Here is an 11,767-nt window from a genome sequence, read left to right as displayed (position 1 = left end):
GGAGCACAGGAAGGGTTGTGGCAGAGCTTCAGGACCTGGGTTCAAATCCTGGGCTGGGAGATCAAGCTTGTGTTCCAAACCGCTCAGTGCCTCAGTTTCCTCTGCTCTGAGTTGGGGGTGATAATTAATCCCTCTAGCATTGTTTTAAAGATTAGTCACAAATTTAGGAGGGTGCCAGGGCATGGTGGGTGTTCAGTAATGGTAGCTGCACCTTAATGACACAGCACTGAGCCAGGAGTCTCTTCCCCAGGAGCCTGTGCTCCATCCCCGGGAAGCACTTGCAGCCAGAGCCTGGGCCCTGCAGGGTCTCCTGGGTCTGACATTCTCTGTCCTAGCTTCAGCCCTTGGCCCTGAGGGAGGAGAAAAATCCTGGCCTGGATTCTACAGCCCCAGGCCCGAGATGGCCCTGGGCAGTCCGCCCTGAACCCCCATCATACCTTCTTTCTCTCAGGGTTAAGTTACCAGGCGAATAGAAGCATTAATGAGATGCTGGCCGACCGTCGTCTCAGGAGCGACAGTCTCTATGTACAGGTGAGGGTTCTTGGGGGTCCCCCAGTTCCCAGGAGAAGCAGCCCCAGGAATTGCTGGGCTGGGGATTAGGGGCTCAGCCTGTCCTGAGGGCTGCCAAAACCTGTGGGTAAGGTAGGACCTCTGCAGTGGGAAACCCAGGGTCTGATGGAGGAGACATAGCAGTCCCTCAGGGAGCTTCCAGTCTGATGAGGGAGATCTAGCTCTGCTCTGAGGAAATGAGATTCCAGGTTCCGGGGAGCGGAGTGAGAGGAGAGAAATGTGGAGAAATGGGGCCCCGTGGGGGTGAGGGGTGGGGCAGGTGGGAGTCAAAGGGACAATGGGTGAGGGCGGGAAGAGGTCTCTGGGAGGGGCGGGGCTAATGCCAGCCAAGTGCAAGGTGCAGGACCTCGTGGCAGCTGTGCTCAGTAAATGGAGGAGGCCCTTCCCTTCTCCTGAGCGGAGCCTGGCACTCTCTCCCTCACTGCTGAGATGCACAGGGGTACGGCTCACGCTGCACCTGGGGCAGTGTGGTGTAGCAGCAGGCACTTTCGGAACCAAAACTGCCTGGGTCCACATCCCAGCTCTGCTGTGTCCTAGCTCTGTGCCCTTGGGCAGGTCCTTGGAGACTCAGTTTCTCTATCTGGGAGTGGCAGGGGCCCATAGCTGTTGGGAGGATTGGAGGAGTGAAGGTGTGCCCAGCGCCGTGCGCTGGGCCTGACACGCAGTTGGCATTCAGCAAGTGTTAGAGCCTCCCCGGCTCCCTGGGTGCCCGCTGCCTCTCCCCCTGCCCCCAGAAATGCATCGACTGGAACCGAGAGGTGCTGAAGCGGGAGCTGGGCCTGACTGAGCGGGACATCATCGATATCCCCCAGCTCTTCTCCCTGAAGGGCTCCTATGCAGAAGCCTTCTTCCCTGACATGGTGAGAGCGCAGAAGGTCATTTCCTTTCCCTGGGGCCCGACAGGGCCCAGAGGGGTGTCATTTGGGGCTCCAGAGGAGAAGCACTTCCTGTCATCCGAGGGCCGCTGGGCAGAGACTGGGGCGGGTGGGCGGCTTGTGGACCTCTCCTGCGTATGTTTGCTTTTCGTGCAAAGCATCTCCATCGGTGGCTGTCAACCAGGGCAAATTTGCCCCCAAGGTCATTTTCTCATTGCTACGGGGATGGGGGAGCTATGGGCATCTCGTGGATGCGGGCCGGGGTGCGGCTGAACCTCCTTCCATGCATGGGCCAGCCCTGAGCAAAGGGCGTTTTTTTTCTCCCAAGTGGAAAAAGGAAGCATCTTTTGGTTCCAGTGTTTCAGGCGTCCTTTCCTGGGCCTCAGCTGCTGGCTCTGCCCTGCACCGTGGCCCCCTACAGGCTGCTCCCCAGTGCAGCTCCCCAGGCGAGCAGGCGGGCCCAAGGTGGCTGCCTCCCCGCTGTCATTAAGTCAGCAGCTGACAAGCAGATGCCCAGGTGTGATCTCACCGGTGTGGCCTCTGGGAGGGGCCCGGTGATGCTATCAGCACAGCACCGGCTACCCCATTAACACCTTGGGAAAGGATGTCAGGGTGTTGGCGGCTTGGGCTCCCCAGTACAGGAGACCCTCCTTCTTCAGCCCGGGGCCTTTCGCTCTAGTCCTTGTCACTGGACAAGCCAAGGGGTGGGAGTGAATCCCGAGGGCCTGCCTGGAGGCACGTATGTGGGGCGGGGCTTCCTTGCCGGGATGTGTTCTCACTCCTACATCCTCACTGTGAGGTCCTAGCAGAGACCTCTAAGGCAGGGCTTCATGACCTTGGCTCTCCTGATGTTTGGGCCCAAATTCTTTGTTGTGGGGGCTGTTCTGTGCCTCATGGGATGGCTGCAGCGTCCCTGTCCCCTGCCCATGAGATACCAGTAAGTAGCACTCCCCTTGCTGTGACAACCGGAATGTCCTGGGGGCAAAATCACCCTGGTTGAGAACTAAGGCAGTGTTGTGTGTTAGAACTTTCTCAGGTAATGGAAAAGTTCTGTGTCTACACAACACAACGTGGGAGCCACCAAGCCACTGAGCACTTAAAATATAGCTAGTGTGGCTGAGGAATGAAATTTATGCTTTTACTTAATTTCCAACAGCTGTTTGTGGCTGCATGTGGCCGCCATATTGGTCAGGGAGACACTAAGGGACACCCAGGTTCTGGTTCTGGCTGAGGTTGGGGGAGAGCCTGGGACACAGCCCATGACCTTGGCCAGCCCTCTTTTGGGAGCCCCCACCCCAACACACACCCCTCTGTGAGAATCCCTAAACTATGGTCCAGACCCTGCTAAACGATCCCAGTATGTCCACACTGGAAGAGCCCCGTAGGGAATGCTCACTGAACCCCCTCATGGGTCGGATGGGGAAACGGGCCCTCCGAGCTGAGTGGTTGACTTGCCTAAGGTCACCCAGCAAGCGAGGAGCCTTCAGTCTCCTGAATTCTCATCTCCTCTCCAGGCTCTTTGTCCCTTTACTTGCCTCACTTCCACCTGGCATATTCTGGCCCATTCGTGGGCAATGGGGTAGCTCAGGGCCAAGGCCATGGGATGGACCCCAGAGGACCCTCCAGCTTCATACTATTCCCAGCTGCGGATGGCCCTGCAGGGTAGACTTGAGGCCAAGGGGCCATGGCAGGGAAAATGTGAGAGCGCAGAGTCCGGGGTGGTCCATCCCATGCTGAGATGACCCAGCACCAGCCTCTGGACAGCAGGTCCCCAAAGAGTCCCATTGGAACACCAAGGGCAGCTCCTCTGGCCATCAGTATGGGGCCGAGGTTTTCTCTGAGACCTTTCCATACCCTGTCCTAGGAAAGTTTCCCTTCCCCAGGGTTAGGGCCCTCAGCCAGGGAAGCGGAAGTGCCCCTGGAGACTGAGAAGCCACCAGGGGCTCTAGCCCCTTGCCCTGACTCTTCAGCCCCCCAGCCAGCCACAGTGCTACCAACTCTGGCAGAAGATAAAGAGCATGAGTTTGGGCGTGAGTTACATCCACATAAATTTTAGTCTCTCTGTTCTCTTTTTTTAAAAGATTTTTAAAAAAATTTATTCATAAGAGACAGAGAGAGACAGAGGGAGAAGCAGACTCCCCGAGGAGCAGGGAGCCCAATGCGGGACTCAGTCCTGTGACCCTGGGATCATGACCTGAGTCGGAGGCAGATGCTTAACCGGCAGAGCTACCCAAGCGCCCTCATCTCTCCGTTCTCTGATTGTGTGGCCTGGATTATGTTACTTAACCTTCCCCAGCCACTGACTCAGAGGGAGGCTGTGAGGTTTAGTGATGCCGTATCTGGCACACAGGGGATGTTCAAAAAACCATAACACTTATCAGGGCTTCCAGGGAGAGTTGAGCAAGCTGTGCACTGCACAAGGACACCACACCAGAAGGACATTCACACCGTGGACCTCATAGATATTTGTTGTACAAAGTTTCTGGCCGATGATGGTGAAGGCTTGCTCTAACTAAACTGTTAGAATCTGACGATATTTTGAGAGGAAGTATTGGAGGAATAGTGTCATTCACATAAAGGCATCACGGATGTCCTTGGCAGCCCTACTTGGTATTAATCTTCTCTTCCAAACACGAATCCGTTTCTTCTTTCCATTGACCCTAGTTTTTGCGCAAGCGCCTGTCCTAGCGGCCCAGGGATGCTGATGAGAATGGGATGGACCTGGGGACGGGGCCCCATGTGGGGGGCGTCCCCTGGTAGCAAGGCTTCCCTCGTCTTCTCTCTTCTGCAGGTCAATATGGTGGTCTTAGGCAAGCACCTGGGCATCCCCAAGCCCTTCGGACCCATCATCAACGGCCGCTGCTGCCTGGAGGAGAAGGTACGCGCCCTGCTGGAGCCGCTGGGCCTGCACTGCACCTTCATCGACGACTATCTGTCCTACCACGAGCTGCTTGGGGAGATCCACTGCGGCACCAACGTGCGCCGGCAGCCCTTCTCCTTCAAGTGGTGGCACATGGTGCCCTGAGCCTGCCTCCGCCCGCCATCCCCTCCGCCCACCTGCCAGGGAGCCACGCCAGGGTGACGGCGAAGACCCTCCACCCAGCCTCCGGCCTCTGAGGGGAGCCCGTGGCGCTTCTTCCCGAGTGCTTGCAAACGTGCTGGCCACCGCGGGCCCGGGGATATGGGGATATGACCGTGGACACCACACACACACACACCTCCCTCTGGAGGGGCCTCCCCGGCCCAGGGAGGACTGTCCTCATTCCTCTCTCCGCCTTCCTGATCTACCACTCCTAGAGGTTCTAGAAAAGAGCAATGGCCTTAATGTGTTCACAGCCGGCTGTGCCTGGTCACTCTAAGTAGCTCCCCATCCGTTCTGCTGTTCCTCTCGTGTCGGCACCAGGAAGGGGTCCCAGAGGGCCTGGGCTCTGGGGTGGGGGCCTGGGCCGCAGGCATCCGTGGTTCTTGTACGAGCAGGAGCAGGGAGGTGAGACACCGTCTTTTCTCTACCAGCTGTCCTGGGACCTCCTGGGATCTCTCAGCCATGTTTATAGAGACAAATAAGGACAGGAAAACCCGGCATCTGAGGGCCTGTTTAAAAAAGAAAAGGCAACAAAACCCCTTTAATACCTGACTCTGTCCTTAGAAGGGTGCTTGTTACCTGGTTAGAAAGCCTTTAATTACGAGTGCTGGCTGCTTCCGGCCCCCAAACACTGTGAGGCTGGAGAGAGGCCTCAGGGGACACACAGAGGCAAGCTGGCAGGAGGCCAGGGTGGCAGAGGAGGCCGACGCCTGAGGATGAGCCGCGGGGCCTGGTCCCCACTTCGGATTTTGGACTCTGGATGCAAAACGGGGGGTGCTGACCGTTCCAGATGTCACAGGGGGCAGGGGCCCCGATGTTAAGAGAGGGTGGGGGGCCATTAGGTTATCTCTGAAGGTGGGGTTTAATTTCCTTTAATTGTCTTTAATTATTCCCCTTGGTCCCGCAGGCAGTGGGAGGGAAGGCTCGCCCCGTCTCTCTCAGCAGCTCGGAGACCCTGCACGTAGCCTGGGTTTCCGCTGTGGAGTCAACCCCATAGCAGGCCTATATCCGCCCCCATGCCCCCCAAAGAGGGCAAGAGAACTGCCACGGGGGTGGGGGTTGGTTAAGAGGCTGGTCCCCGGTGAGGTCACCGGGATGTGCACAGGCAGGCAGGCTTGGCCAGTGCCGGGCAAGCGGTGGCCCCTGCCCCAGGCAGGCGCAGGCACAAGGGAGCCAGCCTGCCCCCTCCCCACCATTGCCAGGGGCTCTCAGCCCCGGGCCTCCACCAGCGGGGTTTTCAGTGGCCCCTGTTAAGACCAAGACCAGGCTAGCCAGCCACTGTTAAACTCTGTGAGCCATAGAACACTTAGCAACCAGAAACTTCCATGGAAACCGGACATATGAAGCGGATGAAACAGAACTGCTCTGGTTTAAGATGTCAGGGGTGGTGTACCCGGGTTCTCCCCTTCCAGAAGATTCTGGGGACCCCATTTGGAAGCCTCTGGTCGAACCTTTGCACTTTCTGCTCATAACCATGACGCAGCCTAGACTGAGCCAAGGAGAGAAGGGAAGCTCTTCGGGACCAAGGGCGAGCAGCCAGGGTTGAGATTCCCCAGGGAAAGGCTGTGGGTGGAGGGGAATGGGCATTACGGAGGGATCGGGAGGATGGGGAGCAGGCCTTCTCAAGCTACCCTGAGTGTGGGAAGCTCTGGAATTAATGCTAGAGTTGTCCGAGGGCCCTGATGACCCCCACTGAGGATGTTCCGGTGACCAATCATCTCCTACGTGATTAATAAAAATGTCAATATGCATTTCTTCAAGTGGCTGCCTCCTTAGTTTCTATTCGTTGGGCTGCAGGGAGGAGGGAAGGAGGCAGGGGAGAACCTTCCTTCCCGTTCCACCCACCATGCCCCAGCTCCTTGGCTCAACTGCGGGCCGTGGGCAGCTCCTTCCTGGCTGAGAGAGCCCCCAGGGCCGGTGCCAGGCAGGCAGGCTGATTCAGCGGGATGACTGGCACCAGCCCATGGCTCTGAGGCCAACTGCCCTGCTGAGATGGGTATCAGAGGAGAGGTGGGTCCTAACTCTTCCTTCCCTGGGCTATCTCTCTCTTCCATCTCTCAGATGCAGGTGGGCTGGGCCCTACTGGCAGAGGCAGGAGACTCTTCAGTGGGACTGGTGCCCAGGGCCAAAGGCCGCTGTGATCCCCTTTCCTTCCTGCCTCTAAAGTGACTGGGTTACCCAGCCTCAGTGTTCTGGTTTCAGGAGCCTGAAAATATCACCCCTCTCACCCTATGCACAGGCTGCTGCCTCAGGTGGCCCCCTTTGATGCTCACTCACTCACTCACTTTATTCTATCTTGTGGACTAAAAGGCAAAACGTTGCTGCCCATCAGTCATTGACACTTTAGTCTGAACGAACCGCGGATATATTTCTACCAGCTGGTATCAACCGGGTAGAGGCGAAGGCCTGGCTCTACTTCCAAAGGGAGATTACAGGGCTCTAAGTCGGAAGCAGGTCCTGCCCCAGCACAGTGGGCCGGTGCCCAAGGGAAGCCCTTACTTTCTGCACCGATTCCCCTGCTGTGTTCATAAGCAGGTAGGGAGATAGTTTGGACTTCCTTCTGAGCCCTGACTCTTACCCAGAGCTGAGTCAGCCATCACACCATTTTCCAGCCAAAAAAAGTAAAGCTGTCTTTGAATCTAGCAGCCCAGCGGCTCTTCTTGAGAACATCCTTCCCAGACTCTGGGAGAGAAGGGCATCAGCCTTGGAGACCCGCCGAGATCCTTGAACTGCTGGAGTTCACCCACTGGGAACTCTGGGGAGCAGGTCCCGGTCCCTCCCTTGCCTCAGACTGGCAGCATCGCTAGAGAGAAGGGAGGAAGCTTCATCTATCCAGCATCTTTAGAGCCTGGCTGGGTAGGGCGTGTCCCCGCCATTATCTCTGCCCAGGTGGTGATGAGCCACATTTTCTACAGGTGAGGAAACCAAGGGTCGGAGAGAGGGAACGTAACCACCAAAGGTCATGTAGCTGGTGCATGGCGGAGTCGGGATCTGAACCCAAGACCCCTCTCCCCAGAGCCCTTGCTGCTTCAGGTGGCTGAATACCCCCTCTGGCCTCAGTTTCCCCACCTGACAAGTGAGCCTTCCTGCCCTGATGTTCTAAGCTCTTTCTAGCTGGAAAGGGTTTAAATCGCACCACCCGCCCCTTCCACAGGCCTTTGGCATGTGAAAATAATAACAACGCCAGTAATAAAATAATGCCGAGCTCCACACTACAACTCTGCCCACGTCGTCCCATGGAAGCCCTGCAACAGCATTTTCAGAAGCGACACGTGAGGGACACAGCAATGATGTGACTCGCCCACTCCGCGCAGCAGGATGTGGTTGAGGCAGGGCTGAATCCAGTCCTGCTTCTACACTCCATGCTCTTAGGAAAAAGTCTGCTGTTTCTCAAAGTTTCTCAAAATGCTCTGGGGTGCTTATTAAAAAAAAAAAAAAATCCACATGCCAGGCGGTACCCCCTTCCCGGCGCGTCAGACTGGAGGCGGGGCCTGGAAATCTGCATTTTCACCTGCTCCTTCAGCAGGGTAGAGAAGCTCCCCACCAAACCAGATCATCTCTGAAAATGCAGGAAAGGGGGTGAGGAGGAGTGTGGAAAGGGAAGGAGGCGCCCAGATCAATAACCCACATCTTTGCCTCCTCCACCTCTCAAAGCCCTCGTGGCCCAGCCAGATACCTGTGGGGACTTGCTCCCTTCGAGGGAGAACCTGACTCCCTCCATGCTGGGGGCGGAGCAACAGGTTCATATGCAAATGATGGGTTCCTTCCGGCCAATTCTGAGCTCCCGGCTCTGGGAAGGGGCTGGGCTTCCAGAACTGGAACCAATGAGCTAGCACCCCGGGCTGAAGAGGCGGGGCCGGTGTCCTTTAAACCACAGTCAAGGGATCTGTGGGGCCGTGTTGGGTTTGGTGGCCCAGGCCCAGTCCCAAGGCCAGCATGTCACTGCAGAGAATCGTGCGTGTGTCCCTGGAGCATCCCACTAGCGCCGTGTGTGTGGCTGGCGTGGAGACCCTCGTGGACATTTATGGGTAAGAGCCAGAGGCCTGGGGGTCTGCGGGCCGTTGGTGCTGAACCCCTTGGTCTCTTCCCGCAAGCTGTGCAGGGCTTCCTCGGGGCGCAGGCCTGGCTCCCCCAAGTCAGGGGACTTGCAGTGGTTGAGCTCTAGTCCAGGGCCTTGGAGGGTGCTGGTGTCATGGGGGTTTGGGCACAGTGGAGGACCCTGTAGGCTGGGTACACAGGAAGAGGTATGTACCCCAGCCACGGTCCCCAGCTTATGAGCTCTGCGAAGAGCATCAGTCATTTCTTTAGAAATCATTTATGCTTATGTAGCACTTCCTGTGTGCCAGACACTGTTCGAGGCGTGGCAATCTCCTTGAATTTAATCCGTGAACTTAAACGCTTCAGTTTAACCTCACAACAACTTCTGAGCTAAGTTTGTTGTCAGCTTCATCTCATTTGATGGATGAGGAAACTGGCACAGAGAGGGCAAGCCATTTGCTCAGGTCACACAGTCACTAAGTGTCAGTGCCAAGATTCAAACCCATTCATGGTCAAGTGTCTTATGATTTTAGCTGTGTGCCACTTGAAGAGGAAGAATCTGGTTTCCTCCAGCCATTCAGAGCCCACCTGATATGGCCCTATTGTGTGCCCTGGCCATGTCCTTAAAGCCAGTGGCTGGAGGTAAGACCCCACGTTCTCTCTCTCCCAGGAAGAAAAGGAGAGTTTGGGCAGGGTTTTAGGAACTGGGCTCTGGGAACCACTGGGGAGCTGGCTACATAGCTTTTTGGGGAGACTCCAGGGGTCCCAGCTCCAAGGCTGAGCTGAGGATGCAGGGAGGAAGGGGACGGGGAAGAGAGAAGGCAGAACTGTGTCACCCTTCCCTTGTCACTGGTCTTGTACCCTCTCCTCAGACCAGGTTTTGAAACCTCAGCAGTACTGATACGATAATTCCCAGCTGCAGAGGGTGTCCTATGCACTGGGAGATGCTGAGCAGTGCCCTCTACTTCTACGGACCAGATGCCCATGGCACACACCCACTAGTGACCGCCAAAAATGTCTCCAGACATTGCCAGTTGTGCCCTGTAAGGGGTGGGGGGAATCACACCCAGTTGAGAGCCAGTAACCCAGACTAAGACTTTAAAAAATTGGAGCGAACTTAGTTGGAAGCAGAGATGGGGTTGGCCCCAGAGGGTTAGATGAGAAGGGGTGAGGGGCTGGTTATGGGAGGGAACCAAGTCTGGAGCAGACCTGGCCAAGCTAGGCATGGGGAGCTAAAGCCTGGCTGATGGTGGGTGGACAGTGAGAAGTAGGAAGGGGATTTGGAGGAGGGGACAGCCACAGAGGCTGTACCAAGAGGAGTGACAAGGGAGGAAGGTGTTTGGCGCCACCCCCTCCTGTAGCACTGCGTGCCCATGGCCGTGACTCACCTGTGTTGGCTGCCTCATGCCCGTTGGGCAGATGTGCCTCTAGTTTGACCTGCCCAGGAGGCTCAGGGCCAGCTCCTCCCCTGCAGAGCTTCCTTAGACGATGGAGGACGAATTGGGGCCACCAGAGGCAAAGGCAGCAGTGTCTTGCGGGTATGAGAATGGATGGGCCGTGTTGGGGTTCTCAGAGGAGACTGGGGGGGGACAGCCACAGGGTGCACAGCAGAGCCTCAGGCACCCTCAGATGAAGGATTCTTGGACTGCTGTGACCAGACCATCTTGGAGGAGAGTGAGAGCTGCTGGTCCATTCATTCACACATTCATCAAGTATTTCTTTGAGGTCTAGCATGGGCCGGGCACGGGGACACAGCGGTGAACAAGGAGGCGTGGTCCCTGCTCTCTGAAAATCCTGTCCCTTCAGAGTCCTATGAGAGGCTGGACCACCTAACGCTTGGTGGAAGGATTCCTGTCTTGCTAGGGGAGAGGGACTGGGTCAGCTCTATAGTCCCTCCCAGCTTGGAGATGTCACCGCAATCCTGATGCTCACACGGCGGGCCAAGGAGGGAAAGGACAGTGGGTGTGCTGGCTCAGTCCTGGCTCTGCAATGACTTAGCAGCTGTCTGACTTCGGGAAAGTCACTTAACTTCTCGGAGTCTGTTTCTTCACCTGTAGGATGGACATGGTCCTGTCAGCGATGATACTTAGAGACGACTCCGTACCAGGCGCTGCCCGAAGTGCTTGGTGTTTAGTAACGAATTCTCTCAATTCCACGAGGGGGGACTATCATCATCCCTGTCCTATAGATGAGGAAAAAGAGCCACAGAGAGGTTGAGTAACTCGCCGCATGTCACACAGCCTGTGAGGAGTGGGGGAGCCAGGCTGCAACCCAAACACGTTGACCTTCACTTCAGAGGACTCTGGGGAGGATTGAATGAGACTGTGTGTGTGGAGCCCATAGGTGATGCCAGGCCCATGGTGGGTAGTCTATTATGGTGACTGCCACCACCTCCTCCATTACCACCACCTTCCCGTCCTCCTCCTCCTCCTCCCCCTCCCTCTTCCCCTCCCTCCTCCTTCTTTTTCTCCTTCCTCGACTTCTTCTCCTTCTCCTCCTCCTCCCCCTTCTCCTCCTCCTCCTCCTTCTTCTTCATCATCATTTTAAGGCTCTGCCCAGCCCTTCGGACAGTGGACAGCCTCAAGTGTCTCCACACCTGCCATCCACAAGATGGGTACAACCTCTAAACCCTACTGGGAGGAGGAGGAAATGAGAAAAGAGAAATGAACATAAGCCAAGCAGTCAGGGCAGGTTTTCTGGAGGAAGGGCCCCAACCAGAACCTTGAAGGATGAGCGCAGGCAAGACCATTGGGGTACTCTGTCTGTGGCAATGGACTGAACCCTGTCTTCTTGCCTTCCGTTGAGTGGGAGATGACCCTGACTTGTTAAGGGGGTTTTGGTTTCCTGAGCAGAGATTTCTAGGGGGAAAGGGAAGGGAGGGAGATACACAGGTGTGCTGAACCTCCCTGGGGACAAATTTTTTTTTTAAAGATTTTATTTATTTATTTGACAGACAAAGATCACAAGTAGGCAGAGAGGCAGTCAGAGAGAGAGGAGGAAGCAGGCTCCCTACTGAGCAGAGAGCCCGATGCGGGGCTCGATCCCAGGATTCTGGGATCATGACCTGAGCCAAAAGCAGAGGCTTTAACCCACTGAGCCACCCAGGCGGCCCCCAAATTTTTTTTAAAGATTTTATTTATTTATTTGACAGACAGAGACCACAAGTAGGCAGAGAGGCAGGCAGAGAGAGGGAGGGAAGCAG

The 11,767-nt window shown here is 56.3% G+C and overlaps 2 protein-coding genes across 2 annotated transcripts in view; both read left to right on the top strand.

Annotated features, from left to right (window-relative positions):
• Positions 1 to 5,348, top strand: part of LOC111154708 (peptidyl arginine deiminase 1) — a 41,012-nt gene extending 35,664 nt beyond the window's left edge. Inside the window, exons 14-16 of the mRNA XM_022514561.1 lie at positions 452 to 531; positions 1,305 to 1,430; positions 4,237 to 5,348. Of these exons, the coding sequence (XP_022370269.1) occupies positions 452 to 531; positions 1,305 to 1,430; positions 4,237 to 4,470 (440 nt within the window). The 3' untranslated portion in view covers positions 4,471 to 5,348. The remainder of the gene's footprint in view (positions 1 to 451; positions 532 to 1,304; positions 1,431 to 4,236) is intronic.
• A 3,100-nt stretch (positions 5,349 to 8,448) lies between these two features.
• The window catches only part of LOC111154766 (peptidyl arginine deiminase 3), a 28,455-nt gene continuing 25,136 nt past the window's right edge, over positions 8,449 to 11,767 (top strand). The window contains 1 exon segment of the mRNA XM_022514662.1: positions 8,449 to 8,555. Within this exon segment, the coding sequence (XP_022370370.1) occupies positions 8,464 to 8,555 (92 nt within the window). The 5' untranslated portion in view covers positions 8,449 to 8,463.

The sequence above is a fragment of the Enhydra lutris genome, unplaced genomic scaffold (genome assembly GCF_002288905.1).
Source record: "Enhydra lutris kenyoni isolate GAN:26980312 unplaced genomic scaffold, ASM228890v2 scaffoldscaffold38, whole genome shotgun sequence".
Taxonomy (NCBI): Eukaryota; Metazoa; Chordata; class Mammalia; order Carnivora; family Mustelidae; genus Enhydra; species Enhydra lutris.
The sequence above is the reverse complement of the archived record's forward strand: the minus strand, read 5'-3'. Positions and strand labels throughout refer to the sequence as shown.